At 34.4% G+C, this 18,998-nt stretch overlaps 1 protein-coding gene and 1 pseudogene across 1 annotated transcript; one reads left to right on the top strand and one right to left on the bottom strand.

Moving 5' to 3' along the window:
- The first annotated feature begins 1,584 nt into the window (after nucleotides 1–1,584).
- On the top strand, nucleotides 1,585–3,158 carry LOC140878127 (uncharacterized). The gene is made up of 3 exons (XM_073281738.1): nucleotides 1,585–1,944; nucleotides 2,040–2,211; nucleotides 2,645–3,158. The coding sequence occupies exons 1-3, from the start codon at nucleotides 1,585–1,587 to the stop codon at nucleotides 3,091–3,093; spliced, it is 981 nt and encodes a 326-aa protein (XP_073137839.1). The 3' UTR covers nucleotides 3,094–3,158.
- Nucleotides 3,159–5,633: 2,475 nt separating this feature from the next.
- Nucleotides 5,634–12,019, bottom strand: LOC140878126 (caffeoylshikimate esterase-like; annotated as a pseudogene).
- Between the last annotated feature and the right edge of the window lie 6,979 nt (nucleotides 12,020–18,998).

Genomic DNA, 18,998 nt, shown 5'->3' with positions numbered 1-18,998 from the left:
ATTAAATAGTCGTCCGATATTTAGGGGTTAATACTCATTTTGGTCCCTTTTATTTGATGCTTTTTTTTCCCCTAAAATAGTACTTCTTAAAACATAACGGTGATGATACGGCTCATCTCCCCAATCAAAGGTTATATAATGAATTGAAAAACATAATTATATTTGACTAAAATATTTACTACACTCAAAGACTCCAATTTTCAAGATAATTCAACTGATATTTTTATAAGAGGAAAAATTTGTATGTAGTGTGTAATACTGTTATATCAAGTGGATCATATATATTTGCAGTCCAATAATCCAACCGCTCTACAGCACACGATATGGATCAAGTGGACCCTACTTATGTATGGCCAAATAATCCAACTATACGGTACACAACATCGTGCTATGCAACGCAGAGGATCCAAATCCGTTACAAAAAACTCGATCGCGTAGAGATTTGAGCTGTAGTTTAAAATAAAAAATAATTAATAGATTTTTGTTACTTAGACCATCTCCAATGCAACACCAATTTGGTATTGGTGGTGCAATATATACGTACTCCAACTCAAACCTATTTTTAGTGCCAGGTTGGAGTAGAGGAACAGTGTTGCACCATTTCTTTCTTTCTTTTTTTGTTATTTGTTTTTGTTTCTAATTAATTCTTTAAGTATTTAAATAAATAAAATTAAATTCGTAAATTAAATAATAATTTTAAATATTTTAATAAATAGAATAAGATATTTTAAAAAATTTAACATAATTCTTAAAATATATGTAATTAAATATTTTAATTCATTAATATTTTTATATATAAATTATTATTTTATATATTACTAATATTTTAATTATTGTGTTTAAAAATGTTTTGTGGAATAAATTAATTGTTGTGAATACAATGATAAATAATATTTCGAGAATATTTTTTTTGGTGTAGAGTTTAGAGTTAATGAGTTAGAGATGAGTGTAATATTTGGTGTAGGAATTATATTATTTTGAAGTTAGTGTTACACTAAAATAACGTAATGAATTGAAGATAACCTCGAAAAACTTTTAAAAATTGTGCATCTCTCACACGATATTTATTTTTTTGCATTATATATAGCAATCATGCATGGCTTCTCCTTCCCATTACACAAGCACACCCGTAACACATAGATCACATATATCAACCCCGAAACGATGAATCCGAAATCCCGAACTCTCGGCGACACCGAGCACACTTGGTGCCGCGCAGTATCCTCCGGCACAGGCAACAACGTGTTAGCAATTCAGATCGCCGATAGATCGCCCTCAGAAATCGCATTCCTTCACAAAATACTCCACGAACTCCAAATTTCTCACCCTCTTCTCCGCTCCAAACTCCGCTTCGATCCCACCAGAAAAGAGTACTCCTTCCACATACCAACCAGCCCCCAAGTTCACATCAATTTTCACGACTATTCATCGACTTCACGGATGATACGAACGTTAAAGACCCATCAGAACTCCGGCCTTTCCGACTTTCATTTAATATTCGAACACGAACTGAACAACAACAAGTGGGCCGATCCTTATTCGTTCCCATGCAACGGGATCGAAGTGCTCTTCTCGAACGTGTACATGTTGTCGGAAACAAAGGCAATGTTGGTGATGAAGCTTCACGCCGCCGTGTGTGACCGGACCACGGGGGAGTCGTTTCTCAGAGCGGTGATGGAGGAGAGTCGAGAGGGCGCCAGAGGGGTGCTGCTGCTGGAGAAGGGAATAAAGAATATTGAGGGGGAGGGTGATTTTGGGATCGAGTCTCTTGTTCCGAATGGGATTGGGAAAAAGAATATTTGGGCACGTGGGAAGACAATGTTTGGGTATTCGTTGAATTTATTCAGATTGACCAATTTGGTGTTCGTAAATTCTACGAAGCCCAGATTTTCTGAGGTTGTGAGATTGCAAATTGGTTCAGGAGACACCACCCGGATTATTGATGTAAGGGGGTTCGAATTTATAATACTCGTATAAGTTTCTGTCACTATAAAGAACTTATGTGAAACACTTTTCAACTTTGTATAAAAACTGTGTAGGGCTGCAGGTCTAGGAGGATTAAACTGTGTGCAGCACTTGCGGCGGCCGGATTAATCGCCGCCCATTCTACTAAACTTCAATGTGATCGTCAGCTAAAGAAGAAATATGGAGTGATTACTCTGGCTGACTGCCGCTCCAGTCTTGAACCAGCTCTTTCAACTCATCATTTTGGTAAAGATTAATTTTTAAGGTTATTTTTAGTAAAAATTATTTTTTTGGTCCTGCATGTTTGTCATTTTGCGATTTCGGTCATCTATATTTTTAGATTTTAGTTTTAGTCCGTTATCTTAATTTTTTTGGCAATTTTAATCCTTTTTTCGACGTGGCGCTGACGTGGCACCGATTCAGTGCTGATCATGTGGAGCTTACATGCATAGTGTCACGTAAGCATTTTCGAATAAAAAGGACCAAAATTGCCAAAAATTGAAACATGCAGGATTAAAACTGAAATATGAAAACATAAAAGACCAAAATCGCAAAGTGATAAATATACATGACCAAATTTACAGTTTTTCCGTTATTTTTATTGTTAATTTATTAGAACATGTAGAATTTCATATAGATAAGATTCTTGTCTAATGAATACTGTTAAAACAATGCGCAGGATTGTACCAATCTGCATTCCTCGACGTGCAAACAGTGAAAGGGGACGAAAATTTATGGGATTTGGCTCAAAGGATCTACTCCAACTTCGCTGATCACAAGAAGTGCAACAAGCATTTGGCGGACTTGTCTGATATAAACTATCTTATGTGCAAAGCCATGGAAAACCCGAGCCTGACCACATCATCATCACTCAGAACTGCTTTCGTTTCCGTTTGCGAGGATCCCGTGCTCGACGATTCCCGTGAATGGCAGCGAGAGATTGGAGTGGAGTACTACATGGGATGTTCTTCTGTACATGGAATTGGCCCTTCTGTCGCCATATTCGACACGATTCGTGATGGAGAGTTGGATTGTGCTTGTGTCTATCCATCACCGTTGCATTCGAGGGCACAGATGAATGAGCTTGTTGATCAGATGAGAAGGGTGTTGATCGATGAGAGTGATTAAGATGCGAGAATCAAGAATTTTTTTCCAATGTTCATGTGAACGAAAAAAAAAAAAAAAAAGATGGCGCCTATTGCCTAACTTAATTTTTTTTATATAGAAAAAATAAATATAAAAGGCTGCAAGTTGACAAAAATAGATAATATTTGTATATAAAGTTACACGATAAATGCGTGTGCGATATGATTAGCTTATATTATAGAATAAATATTGGAAGTTTCACTTGATAGATAAAAAGAATGATATTCCCCTCCATAATAAGAGATCATGTGTATTATCAATTTCCAATTTGAAAAAAAATCGAAAAGATGTGGATATGAGAAGTTACATTTAAATGAAAGAATTGAATATTTTGGAAGTAAATAAAGTAATGACACTATAATAGATTTTATAGCATACTCAAGTGACGAGTTTAATTAAATAGTAATTATAGATCTAGATTATTGGAAAAATAAATTTTTTGGTCCGGTAACTTTATCTCTTTTGGATTTTGGTATAATAACTTTGTATTTTTAGTGTTTTTTGGTCCAACTGCATACGTGTCAGCTTCTGATTGGTGCACGTCATCATTTTGAACAAATCAGAAGTTGACAAGTATGCAGTTGGACCAAAAAACACTGAAAATGCAAAGTTAGTATACCAAAACTCATATCGAAAAAGTTAATTGATCAAAACTAAAAATGGACAAGTTAATGGACCAAAAAATTTATTTTTCCTAGATTATTAATAGAGCGTGTTTTATTTTGCGTAATTAATGTTTATGAAAACTCCAAATCTCGTGCCCCATCAATTCTCGTTTGATTGAACTAATATTTGGCACTTATCTTTGTCATTTTCTCTTTTTAGAGCTCATCGCAAACTCTTTTGCCTCGTGACACATGCAACTCATGACTACCTCGATAACTAACCTTATAATAAAAAGGAAAAAGTACATTTTGGTCCTCTAATTTGCACATTTTTTATTTTTGGTTCTGTTAAAAATAAATTTGTAATTTTAGTCATGTAACTTGCATTATTTTTTCATTTTTGGTTCTATTAACATTGAATTTGCATTTTTAGTCCTGTAACTTTCATGAATTTTCATTTTAAGTCTTGTTAACACCGAATTTACAATTTTAGTCTTGTAAATTGCATTCTTTTTCATTTTTAGTTCAGTTTATATATAATTTTCATTTTTTTTTATCTTGTAACTTCCATATATTTTTATTTTTAGTTATATTATCGATGAATTTATATTTTTAATTCAATAAATTTCATATTTTTTATATTTTTATTCATAATATATTATGATTTACATATTTTAAAACTTTTAAAATTTAAATGAATAAAAAAAATTGAACTAAAAATTATTCAAATTTTTTTTACACTAAATATCATCTTATAAAATACAAAATATAAATAAAACTATTAATTTAATATGAATCATTTTTTGGTTTAGTTTTTATGTATATAATATGAAATCGAACCATATAATTTTATTCTATTTTTAATCATAGTAAGGGGGAATTCAATGGTCTTGTTAACACTTAATTTTTATTTTTAGTCATATTAAAGGCAGATTTTTATTTTTATACCATGTAATTTGTAATTTTTTTATTTTTTATTTATATTTCTACCAAAAATTGTTTGTGACAAGCATAGATTACGTGAGTACTTAAGCTTTGGTTAAAATAAAAAATACCATAAATCCAAACTCAAGAAACAAAATACAAAACGAAAATCAAATTTTGGTCGGATATATTAAACCCAAAAAAACATGATTCACATTATATTAATAATTTTATTTATATTATGTATTTTATAATATGATATTTAGTGTAAAATTGTTTTGAATAATTTTAGTTGAATTTTTGTTATTTAATTCATTTAAATTTTAAAAGCTTTAAAATATGTAAATCATAATATATTATAAATAAAAATATAAAAAAGTATGAAATTTATGGAATTAAAAATATAAATTCATCGATAATATGACTAAGAAAAAATATATAGAAGTTACAAGACAAAAAAGTGAAAATTCAATGTAAAAAGGACTTAAAATGAAAAAAAAAATGTAAGTTACAGGACTAAAATTATAAATTCAATGTTAATAGGACTTAAAGTAAAAAATTAATGAAAGTTACAGGACTAAAAATGCGAATTAATGTTAATAGGACCAAAAATGAAAAAAGAATGCAACTTACAGGACTAAAATTACAAAATTATTTTTAACAAGACCAAAAATGAAAAATGTGCAAATTATTGGACCAAAATTGTAATTCTCCCTAATAAAAACAAGGGGTTAATATTAATATATATATATATGTGCGGAATCATTATTTAGTCAAAACAAAATACGTGAAAATGACTCTTTACTGAAATTGGAAGCTTCGTTGATGAAATTAAATAGATTGACATCATTTACAATTACAATGGTCATTTGTAACAGCCACAAAACAATCATATCATATCATATATATTAAACAAATGAACGAAAGTTTGATCACCCCATTACAATGAGAAATGAAATTAATAAAAATCAATTATTAATTTATTATTTGAGATCAAGCGCAGATTAGTTGATCATTAGCATGTTTCTGTTGCTCTTCCAATTCGGCACTCCGGGCGAAATACCTCTTGTCCAACCAGTCGACAACGTCCGAAAACACGGCGTCAAGGTTTTCCGGAAGCTCGCCGTACGACAAGGAATGCCACATTCCCGGATACAACTTGAAGGTCTTGTCCGCGGCACGAGCCGATTCGTACAAGACTTGGCTTGTGGATGGATCAGTCACCTTATCCTCTTCCCCGTGCAGAACTAAGAATGGCAATGAGACCTGTTAAAGTTGAACCCGCAACACTTTAGCCTAAAATCACTTTTTGGTACTCGGTAGTGTTTGGGAGAGCTTCTAGGAAGCACTTTTCAGCTTTTTATCAACAAAATTTCATAAAATTTCACATTTTTTTCATAAAATTTCACATTTTTGTTAACAGAAAAGTTGAGAAGTGCTCTCCCAAACACTACCGTAAAATTTCACATTTTTTTCATAAAATTTCACATTTTTGTTAACAGAAAAGCTGAGAAGTGCTTCTAAGAAGCTCTCCCAAACACTACCCAAGTCAACATTTTTTTAATGCAATATTATAAAGGGGATTTGTATTTGGCAACCTCTTCAAGTCTTTTTTCCAAATCCAGGCTGACTGTATACAATTGGTAACTAGTTTGAAGACGAGGCCGGCCTTTGTACGTGTAACGATTGGCTCTGACCTGTCACGGGTGCCAAATGTCACGAGTTTAAAAAGCCATAACTAATTAAGCACTCATCAAGTATATATATATATAATTCTTCGGGTTAATGAGATGTTATACACTGAGCATCGATATTTGTTAATAGACCTGATCAGGTCTATTTTTTTAAGTAGACAATAAATATCATCTTTAGATACATCGTTGTGACGTTGTTCTAAGGGTGTCATGAAATTTTCGATTATTCGATATAAAAACATCAAAGACTGAGTTGACTTTCTATTAATGTATTTTATCTTTACTTCCTTCCTTACATGATAATTTTTCGGTAATTTATATGTAAATGTTGTTAGGTGGCAAATGATGGTGATTGGTTGAAGTTGGGATGATGGCAGGTGGAAGTCGGCATTTAATTGACGCGTAGAGGACGCGTGAATGAGCTCTATAAATAGAGCTCCTTCCCCTTCAGTTTAGATATCCCAGAACGAGAGAGCAAAAGAAAAGAGAGTTAAGAAAAAAAAGTTTTTCTTGATATTTTTTTTGAGTGTTTTCTTGTGTGAGTTAGAGAAATTATTTTCTCGGTAATACTCGGGGTTGGGATCATGTGAGAGATATAGTGTTTTGTATACACTTGTAATATTTCTTCGGTTATAAATATTGCAGCAGCTCCGTGGACGTAGCTTATATTGGGTGAACCACGTAAATCTTTGGTGTTCTTATTGATTGTTTTATTCCGCAATTATTATCGTCATGTTCGCTCCGGCATAATCCATAACAACTGGTATCAAAGCTGTTACGGTGTCTGGGAGCCTTGGTGAAAAATTTCTTAAAATTCTGAGTATGCTATGTGGTTGCAGCTTTGTCTGATTTTCAACATCAGAAAAGATTTTTTGAAATTTTATTAAGGCAGGTGAAGCGATGACCGAAAATGACGGATCGGGACCTGGAATCAATAAGTTCGACGGTACAGATTTCACGTTCTGGCGGTTACAGATTAAAGATTATCTGTATAGCAAGAAGCTACATCAACCTCTATCCGGGGTGAAGCCAGAAAAGATGGAGGATGATGAGTGAGAGCTTCTTGACCGACAAGTGTTAAGGGTAATACGATTGACCCTAACAAAGAACGTGGCACACAACGTGGCGGAGGCAAAAACCACGGAGGAGATGATGTCCATTTTATCGGACATGTACGAGAAGCCATCAGCAAATAATAAAGTGTTCCTCATGAAAAAGTTATTCAACTTGAAGATGGATAAAGGTGCTTTGGTGGCAGCACATATCAATGAATTCAACACGATTGTATCCCAGCTAACATCGGTTGAAATTAAATTTGATGATGAGATTCGAGCACTTATTCTTTTTGTGTCTTTACCAAATACTTGGGAGCCGATGCGGGCAGCGGTTAGCAATTCTGCTGGAAAAGAAAAGTTACAATTCAATGATGTCAGAGATCAAATCCTTGGTGAAGAAGTTCGGAGGAGGGATTCAGGAGAAGCAACATCATCGAGATCTGCCCTAAATCTCGATAATGGAGGAAGGGGCAGAAGTGGCGAAAAGAGTTTTAACCAATGGCATGGTGGATACAAGTCAAGAAATGGAAAAGACAATAACAAATTTGAAAAGAATGTGAAGTGCTGGAGCTGTGGTGAGACTGGTCACTTGAAAAAGAATTGCAAATCAACAAGGAACAACACAAATGTTGTTTGTGATGAGGTACATGATGCTCTATTACTATCCATGGAAAGCCCGGTTGATTTTTGGGTTATGGACTCGGGAGCTTCGTTTCATACCACTGGTAATCGTGATGTATTCGATAATTACATTGCGGGAGATTACGGAAAAGTTTTTATGGCTGATGAAAAACCTTTGAAAATAATTGGTATGGGTGATGTCCGGTTGAAAATGTCAAATGGATCTGTCTGGAAAATTAATAAAGTCAGACATGTACCAAGACTGACGCGGAATCTGATCTCAGTGGGACAGCTTGATGACGAAGGTCATAAGGTGATCTTTGGTGATGGTTCTTGGAAAGTGAGCAAAGGAGCCATGATTATTGCTCGAGGAACGAAAACTGGAACCATGTACATGACTTCCAGTTGCAGAGACATGTTAGCAGTTGTGGATGCTGGAGCTAACTCAAGTCTATGGCATTGTAGACTTGGACATATGAGTGAGAAGGGAATGAAGATGCTGATATCAAATGGGAAGCTACCGGAGTTAAAAACTGTCGAACACAAACTGTGTGAAAGTTGTGTTCTTGGAAAGCAGAAAAAGGTGAGCTTTTCGAAAGACGGTAGAGAACCAAAAGCAGCAAAGTTGGAGTTGATACATACTGATGTGTGTGAACCATCTCCTGTGACATCCCTTGGAGATCACTCAAGATATTATGGCACTACTGTTGACGATTCGAGCAGGAAATTTTGGGTTTATTTTTTGAAAAATAAATCAGATGTTTATGAGACTTTTAAACAGTGGGAGTTAGCCATGGAAGATGAGATGGATTCACTGTCATCCAATCAGACGTGGAACTTGACGGAACATCCGGAAGGCAAGAAGGCATTACACAACAAGTGGGTGTACCGGATCAAAGAAGAAGTTGATGGCAGCAAACGGTACAAGGCAAGACTTGTTGTAAAAGACTTTCAACAAAGAGAAAGCGTTGATTACACTGAGATTTTCTCTCCAGTGGTTAAGTTAACCACTATCAGAACAGTACTTGGACTAGTGGCTAAGGAAGATTTACATCTGGAGCAGTTGGATGTAAAGACGGCGTTTCTTCATGGTGACTTGGATGAAGAAATTTATATGAAGCAGCCACAGGGATTTGAAGTACGAGGGAAAGAGAAAATGGTATGCAAACTTCAGAAGAGCTTGTACAGTCTCAAACAAGCTCCAAGACAGTAGTACAAGAAGTTTTATGGTGTAATGAATAATGATGGTTTCTCGAGGTATCATGTTGATCACTTGTGTTATGTGAAGCTTGATGGTTCTTATATCATGCTACTGGTATATGTAGATGATATGTTGATAGCAGGAGTTTGTCTGAAGGAGATTGATAAACTAAAGATAGAATTTGCTATAAAGGATTTGGGTGCTGCAAAACAAATCCTTGGAATCGGGATCCTTAGAGATCAGGTGAATGGAGTCTTGAAGCTTGAGAAGATTCCTGGAAGCAGAAATCCTGCTGATATGTTCACGAAGGTGGTGACCACTGACAAACTGAAGTTGTGCTCGACTTCAGTTGGACTACAAGCGTAAATAAAGAAGGCATGAGCTGCTGTATTGACTGTGTGAAGCCATGATTGAAATCAAGTCTTCAAGTGGAAGATTTGTTAGGTGGCAAATGATGGTGATTGGTTGAAGTTGGGATGATGGCAGGTGGAAGTAGGAAAAGAAATTAAATGCATCGCCATTTAATTGACGCGTAGACGACGCGTGAATGAGCTCTATAAATAGAGCTCCTTCCCCTTCAGTTTAGATATCCCAGAGCGAGAGAGCAAAAAAAAAAAAAGAGAGTTAAGAAAAAAGAGTTTCTTGGTATTTTTCTTGAGTGTTCTCTTATGTGAGTTAGAGAAATTATTTTCTCGGTAATACTCGGGGTTGGGATCATGTGAGAGATATAGTGTTTTGTATACATTTGTAATATTTCTTCGGTTATAAATATTGCAGCAGCTCTGTGGACGTAGCCTATATTGGGTGAACCTCTTTGGTGTTGTTATTGATTGTTTTATTCCGCAATTATTATCGTCATGTTCGCTCCGGCATAATCCATAACAAACGTAAAATGTAATATACCTCTTTCCTGACTTCGGGTCCCTGAAGGCAATGTCGACCATATCTGGTGTAGGCGTGAGTTTCCAAGTAGGAATTATTCGGGAAAGCGAGGTCAATATCTTGATAACCAAGGGATTTGGTTTCAAGTCATCTGGTATCTATTTTATTTAAATTCATTGTAAAGCAAAGTCAGTTACGTATACTGTGGATTAAACAAACTTATATATAGGAGATAAAGATGTTGCGTTAAAGACATCGCTCTAAAAATGCATCCAAGAACGAGTAACACAATAATATACATCACATTAATTGAATCAATGATTGTGAGCGAGTGTTATATATTAATTATAGTATAATTCTTTTGAAATATAATTGCTCCCTTAAGAAAAACACAAATTTAAATTTAAAATATAATAATAAATAAAGTTTACAACGATTTTTTTTAAAATGAGAGAAGGATTTGTTACAAAAATCTGATTTCTTATCTCAAATTTAGGATCTTTGTGTCTGTGCATGTGAAATGGACTTCAATCTTCCAAGTTCCAATCACATATCTTTCACAATTAAATTAGAGCGATCATGTTCAAGACAATTCAATTATAAAATATAAATTATTAGAGCGATCATACATAAAAAAACACAAATTTAAATCTGATATTTTATCTTAAATTTAGGATCTTAGTATCAGATGATCGCTATTTTAGACCTATATTCGATGGACTTCAATCATCCAATCGGACCAATCCCTTATCTTCAACAATTAATTAAAGTGCGATCATATTCAAGACAATTCAATTGTAAAGGAAATAAAAGTGATGGTATATATTGTCCAATCTCTATAAATTTGGGTACGTACATACTTGAGTAGCTCTGTTTCCTCCCCTACCTTACACATCGGGGCAATCAAAACGGCACCGTCCCAAAATTCTGGCTTCTTCCTATGTAGACGTAGAGCCATGGCCCCTCCCATTGATTCTCCAATTAAAATCCTCATCTTTTTCCTATTGTCTCTCATTTCTGTGGTCAAATTTTAATTACAAAAAAATAATAATGTAAGACAATGACAAATACTGAATTAAATTGTACGCCTGCTGTCGGTTCATTCACGGTTCTACTTTGGTGCTTTTAGTATCTTTTGTTTGAATCGAACATTTAAATATAGAAATCCAAATTAAGAAAAAAACACTAGTTATTATTGAAAAACAAATATAATGTACTAATGTAGCGCCATCAAAATATAACATTTAGATATATAGACCATTAATAATTATAAGATAACAATGGATTTTGCCATAATTATGAAAGTCGAAAATAAAAATAAGATTCAAACTAAGGTATTATACCGCAGATATTAGTGAAGTGTTCGGAGAGATCATCTACAAGATCATCGAAGTTGGATACTAAACCTAGTAGCCCCGACGACTTTCCGTGGCCTTCGCAATCTATGCCATGAACTTCATATCCAGCCTTAACAAGTCGAGTGGCACAATCTGTTGGAATTTGGATCCAGATCCATAAAAATCGATTTTACCATATATTAATTATTTATTTATCAATTTTAATTACGGTACCTCTCATGGAGATGCTGCACTCCATGCCATATCCATGGCACAAGAAAATCAAAGCTTTGGATTGGTCGTTTGCACGAAACCATCTGCATGTAAACACCTTGATTCCTCGTGAATTCACTATGTATTCCTGAAAAATAAGATATATATATATATATTTAAAGATCATAATAACGATGATCGATGTATATTATCAATAAGAAGATATATAATTAATAAATGGGAAATATATATACCTCTTCATATTTGACAGTGTTTTCTTGAATCTCCTGCGAAAAATCCATGACATAAATAAATTGTATACGCACTGGAGTTTCAGAAAAGAGAGGGATCTGCTCATGAAATATTACAAAACTAAAAAAAATCACTCACCATGTATATATATATATGCGTGTTCTTGATTAAAAAGAATTTAAAGATCGTTAGTTTTGGTTGTGGTTTACGAAGAAATACGATGGCTCAAAGATTATTTTTTGTGAGAATATGTTGCTAGTCGCAGAGTATTTTATTTATATATAGATCGATCGATCTTTATAATATATTTTTAAAAATGTTTATATAGTCCAACATTTCTAATAAAAAATATATGAAAATATCTAATTATGATATTTAGACAAATATTTTAACTATATAAGCAGTGATTAAGCACGCCCACTGTGAGTACTTATTGATATTGAAATAGATTTTTAAACTAGAGATTTCAAATCTATAATAATAAAGACATTTATTTGTTTCATAAAATCCACTAGAAAATGGATTTCAAATATCAGCTATTAATTTTATGAGTCATGATTGAGATAAATTTTCAAATTTTTTATATCGAGTAGATTTACGCTCTGAACAAGGTCTGCTTTCGATGCATGGTGTCACAGCGACTTCTTGTGCCGAAACTACATACTGAATGGGTTGGACAATACACTGTATAGTGTATATTCTGCAACCAAGACTGCTAAGGAACTATGGGAATCCTTGGAGAAAAAGTATAAGACCGAGGATGCTGGCACAAAGAAATTTGTAGTCGAAAAGTTTCTTGAGTTCAAAATGGTTGATACCAAGACGGTGATTAGCCAAGTGCAAGAGTTTCAAATCATCATCCATGATATAATGGCCGAAGGGATGATGATCAGTGAGTCCTTCCAAGTTGCTGCTATAATCGAGAAGCTCCTCCTTTATGGAAAGACTTAAAGAATTATTTAAAGCATAAACGCAAGGAAATGGGGCTCGAGGACTTGATAGTAAGGCTGCGAATTGAGGAAGACAATCGCAAGTCGGAGAACAAAGCTGGTAAGATACCGATGGAAGCGAAGGCAAATTTGGTGGAGCCAAACGCTATGAAGAAAAGAAAGCATTTTGGAAAAGATGTGAAGCAAGGGAAGAACAAGAAATGGAAAGGAACATGTTGGAACTGTGGGAAGACGAACCACAAGGCCAAAGATTGTCGCTTACCAAAGAAGGACAATCAATACCAGGCAAATGTGGTCCAACACAAATCTGTGCCTATTGATTTGTCCGAGATAGATCTGTCAGCAGTGATCTTTGAGGCTAACATGGTTGATCATCCCAAAGAATGGTTTATCGACACTGGAGCTACGCGACATGTCTGTGCTGACAAGGATCTATTCTCGAAGTATACTCCTATAAGTGAACGAGAGCTCTATATGGGTAACAATGCGACTTCTAAGATCGTTGGATTAGGCAAAGTGGTGATCAAGATGACTTCGGGAAAAGAGCTTACTCTCATCGATATCCTCCATGTTCCGGACATAAGAAAGAATCTTGTATCAGGGTCTAGACTGGTCAAGGCCGGATTTAGAATAGTGTTTGAAGCCGGCAAAGTTGTAATCATGAAAAATGGACAGTTCCTAGGAAAAGGATATATAGAAAAGGGACTGTTCAAAATGAATGTAATGACTGTACTTCGTGATCTTGAAAGTAATAAAGTTAATGCTTTGAATTACTTGGTTGAATGTTCTAATTTATGGCATACTAGATTAGGACATGTTAACTTCAACACTTTGAGAAAACTTGGGAAATTAAATCTTATTCCAAGAACTAAGATTGATTCAAACTACAAATGTGAAATATGTGTTGAAGCTAAATTAACTAAAGTACCTTTTCACACAGTGGAAAGAAATACAATACCTCTAGAACTAGTTCACACCGATGTTTGTGATTTAAAGTTTGTTCAAACTAGAGGTGGGAAAAAGTACTTTATTACATTCATAGATGATTGCATAAGATTCTGCTATGTGCTTCTTTTAAGAAGCAAAGATGAAGCTCTTGAAGTATTTAAGACCTATAAGAATGAAGTCGAAAATCAATTAGGCAAAAGAATCAAGAAAATTCGTAGTGATAGAGGAGGTGAATATGTTGCTCCATTTGAAGAATTTTGCAATGAATCTGGCATTATTCATCAAACAACTGCTCCCTATTCACCACAATCTAATGGTGTTGCGGAAAGAAAAAACCGTACTCTGAAAGAAATGATGAATGTCATGCTAATAAGTTCTGGACTTTCCCAAAACTTGTGGGGGAAAGCAATACTTTCGGCAAATCATATTCTTAACAAAATTTCACATAAAAAGAAAAATGAAACTCCTTACGAATTGTGGAAAGGACATAAGCCCTCATACAAATACTTGAAAGTGTGGGGGTGTTTGGCGAAAGTAGAAATACCAAAGCCAAAACAAGTGAAGATTGGACCTAAGACTGTAGATTGCATCTTCATTGGATATGCAAACAACAGTAGTGCATATAGATTCCTAGTGCACAAGTCAGTGATTCCTGATATACATGAAAATACCATTATTGAATCAAGGAATGCTGCATTTTTTGAGAACGTCTTTCCTTGTAACAAAGGAAAAAAAAAAAGATCTTCGAAAAGAGTTCATGAATCCAATAATGAGGAAACTCATGAAAACGAAGAACCAAGACGTAGTAAGAGAGCTAAAATAGCTAAAACTTTTGGTCCTGATTTTCTAAGTTATGCTATAGAAAATGATCCAAGGACCTTAAGCGAAGCGTTATCTAGTCTTGACGCTCCGCTTTGGAAAGAGGCCATAAAAAGCGAAATAGATTCCATCATGCAAAATCATACTTGGGAGTTAGTAGATCTCCCACCGGGAAGCAAACCTTTAGGATGCAAATGGATCCTAAAAAGAAAATACAAAGCTGATGGATCTGTTGAAAAATACAAAGCAAGGTTAGTGGCCAAAAGATTTAGACAAAAAGAAGGGTTGGATTTCTTCGACACTTATTCACTTGTTACAAGAATAACGTCTATTTGAGTACTTATAGCAATTGCTGCTTTAAATAATCTTGAAAGTCATCAAATGGATGTTAAAACGGCCTTTTTAAATGGTGAGTTAGAGGAAGAAATATTTATGGCACAACCTAAAGGATTCATTGCTCCCGGTCAAGAAAAGAAAGTGTGTCGACTCATTAAATCATTGTATGGGCTCAAACAAGCTCCTAAACAATGGCACGAAAAGTTTGACAAAACAATGATGTCAAATGGATTCAAGATTAATGAGTGTGATAAATTTGTTTATATAAAAGACACACATGACTCATATGTAATTGTTTGTCTATATGTAGACGACATGCTCATAATGGGTAGTAATCATGATATCATCATGAAAACTAAGAAAATGTTGACAAAATATTTTGATATGAAAGATATGGGAGAAGCTGACGTTATCTTAGGAATTAAGATTGTAAAAGCGCCTGAAGGAATTATCCTAACACAATCTCATTACATTGAGAAAGTACTTAGGAAATTCAACGCATATGACGTCACACCGTTAAAATCACCCGTGGATTTAAGTTTACATTTATCCAAAAATCGAGGTGAACCCGTATCTCAACAGCAATATGCAAGGATAATTGGGAGTCTAATGTATATTACAAATTGTACTCGTCCTGATATTGCATACTCAATAAATAAATTGAGTAGATTTACAAGTAATCCTAGTAATGATCATTGGAAAGCGTTGAAAAGAGTATTTAAATACTTAAAGTATTCAATGGACTATGGATTACATTATGCAACATATCCTTCCGTACTTGAAGGATACTGTGATGCAAATTGGATATCCGACACAAAAGATTCTAAATCCACAAGTGGATATGTGTTCACCATCGGTGGAGGAGCTGTGTCGTGGAAATCTTCAAAACAAACGTGTATAGCTCGTTCCATAATGGAATCGGAATTCATAGCTTTAGACAAAGCGGGAGAAGAAGCGGAATGACTTCGTAATTTTCTAGAAGATATTCCGTGTTGGACGAAACCAGTGCCAGCAATTATGATACATTGCGATAGTCAGTCGGCTATTGGTAGGGCACAAAGTAGTATGTATAATGGTAAGTCAAGACACATACGTCGAAGACATAATACCATTAGGCAATTGATCTCAAATGGAGTTATCGCAGTTGATTATGTAAAATCAAAAGATAACTTAGCGGATCCGTTGACAAAAGGTTTAGGGAGAGATCAAGTAAACTGCTTATCAAGAGGAATGGGATTAAAACCTACAAAATTAAAAAATATTCATAGCGGAAACCCAACCTTGTAGATTGGAGATCCCAAGATCTTGGTTCAATGGGAAAATCAAGTTATGAATGTTCTTGTGCACTTAGAACTTCGTTCTCTTCTCATTCCTAGGATAAAAGTGCAACCTGTGCAAGTAGTGAGGTTAAGTTTTAAAACTTTTAATGATTCCTATATTTCTTTAAGAAATAGGGTATGGCAGGATACTCATATAATAGGAGGTCACCTATTAAGTGTGAAGACGGGCCGCTTCAATGAAACACTTAAGAATCCAAGATTTTGCCCAGGGCCAAATGGACAAAACCATGAGAACAAATAAAGTGTGAGAAAAATTATTGTGTGAATACTGTTGTCTTGGTTTACATCAACGGCTGAATAGTTCAAGACATCACGTTCACTAGACAGCCTAGTAAATTCGATAGTATTTCACTAAGGAAGGTTCAAAGCCGCAAGCTACCTCTCCCCATACAATAATTTTCGTAAGAAACTCTGTTTTAGCATATGCATACATATTCGCATAAATCACATTCATGTGGGAGATTGTTGGAAAATTTGTTATGGACAAATGGATGGTGAATGAGGCTTTATGCTCATTGTCCCACATTGATAAAATGTGGGAATAAATTGCACTATATAATGTCAAAGTTTAGACAATGGGTTGGGGCCCCAAGGGGTACCCATGTTTGTTAAAGGGAGCGGACCTAGTCTAGGCTAGGTTCGAACCATTAGCCACACGCGCGCGCGCGCCGCCGCCGCCGTCCGTCCGGCACGGCACGGTCGTGGGCTGGGCTGGGCTGGCTTTGACATAAATATAAATTTGTTGGACAAAAATTAATTAAATATTTTATTTTGCTTCCGAATCAGTGAAACCATCCAGCTCGAATCAGTGCAACTTTTCGTGTGAACGGGCACGACTTTTGGTCCGAAACAGTGCGTCATTTCGGCTGAACAGGTGCATCTCTTCAGACCGAACCATTGCAACTTTTCGGCCATGCATGCATCGAAGGGGTGCAACCGTCCGAGGCAACTTTTCAACGTCTATAAATAGATAGCCCCTGCATTCATTCGAACTTACCAATTCACTCATTCTTTCTTCTCTTGTCTTGCATATAGAGTTCTGATCTCTCTTGTTTCTCTTCATAAAAGAGTTTCTTTAAAGCACTTTGTGTTCGAAGTTCTTTGGGTTTGCAGTGCTACTACTCAAAGTTGTAAAGCGTTCTATCTTGGGAGACACTTTGCACAATCCCGTTAGCACCTAGGCGGGGCAAATTTTGTCTTAAAGAAAAAAGAGTTAAACTCTTGGCTCGCTGTTTTGATCGTGTGGTTGCAAGTGGTGAAATTTGTCGCAACAATTATGAACGAAGTATAATTAATATCAAAATTTGTTAAGCTTATCTGGGATCGATGCCCCGCTGTGTAGTGGGAAAACACCAAATTAAATGACCAAATACAGTATTTGGCACAGCCGCACAGGTTTGAATCTGATCCATAAAACATGCATGTTATCCTCGTTTCAAATATTAATCCATTATTTTGTGATTTTTCCCATCTCGACATGAGTGTTAGCATGATATCATACAAGTCAACATTTTTATCTTGACACAACATTTTTTCCGATGTCACATCCGTTGAAAAAATTAAAATTAAAATATTTATATGTTAGATTTCAATGTATAATGTTACATGTGGATGTAGGGGAAGATCGAGCAGCAATCGTATTTCCACTAAGAGAAAGTCTGGCATTTGGGTATGTATGGTGGTGGGCAATTAATTCCATTGACACCCATATCTCTTGGTTCTTGTTTGATAACCATTAATTTATTATAACAATAGATTTATTCCAATAAATGAAAACTTCTCGAAATCTCGTGGGTTTTGCTTACCCGATCACGGTGTGATTTTGAGGTTATTTTTAAAAAATTTCAAACTAAATTTCTATTGACGAACAGTTAGTCGCTAGAAAAAAAAAATCACGGTTTCACATGTAAAATAAGTATTGCGGTTTTGGGCAGTTTTCGGTCGGTGATTGTCGGTTTGCGGTTTTTTTAAAATGATCAAGTAGAATGCAAAACATTAAAGTTCTAGTGTCTTTTGCATGTGATGCGTGCATATACATAACATTTTTTATGTTAATTGATTTTCATGTTCTTTTTAGAAGTCATATGATGAATTAGATGTTGATCAAAAGTTTAAGAGTGATAGCTATCTAATTTAAAAATACAAAAAAAGATATCGAAATGTCATTTTGGTAAATACGATTCAATCTAATGGCTAAAAAAAAGAGGAGACCGTATAAAATGACTAATTTGTCTAATAATTTTGATTTTGTAGGGAATTAAATTAGAATATATTCGTAATTTCATCACAAGTTTCACCAATTAATTGAAATTTAGTTAATTAAAAGTTCTCTACTATAATAATATAGTAAGATATATTCAGATTTATTTTAAAAAAATAAAAATAAAATATATTTCAAATATAAAAATATAATTCAAATCATAGAAAATTAAAACTAGCTAAAACAATAATGAAGATTCAAAATCAAGTTAATGATTGATTAGAATAAAATATTTATAACAAAAATGACATTTGCACTATGATGTAATTTTTTTTTTACTTCAAACAAAATATTTGTAGTAAAATTTAAAGATAATGTAGACTATGTTGAATAATATTTACTATTCATGAAGAATATGAGTATTTTTTTAAAGGACGAATGGTGATTTTTTAGTTGAATAGTTTTTTTACAAATAAATTACCCCAGGTCAATTACTATAACAAGCGGTTT

This window comes from Henckelia pumila, chromosome 2, assembly GCF_033568475.1.
Source record: "Henckelia pumila isolate YLH828 chromosome 2, ASM3356847v2, whole genome shotgun sequence".
In the NCBI taxonomy this organism is placed as follows: domain Eukaryota; kingdom Viridiplantae; phylum Streptophyta; class Magnoliopsida; order Lamiales; family Gesneriaceae; genus Henckelia; species Henckelia pumila.
The sequence above is the reverse complement of the archived record's forward strand: the minus strand, read 5'-3'. Positions and strand labels throughout refer to the sequence as shown.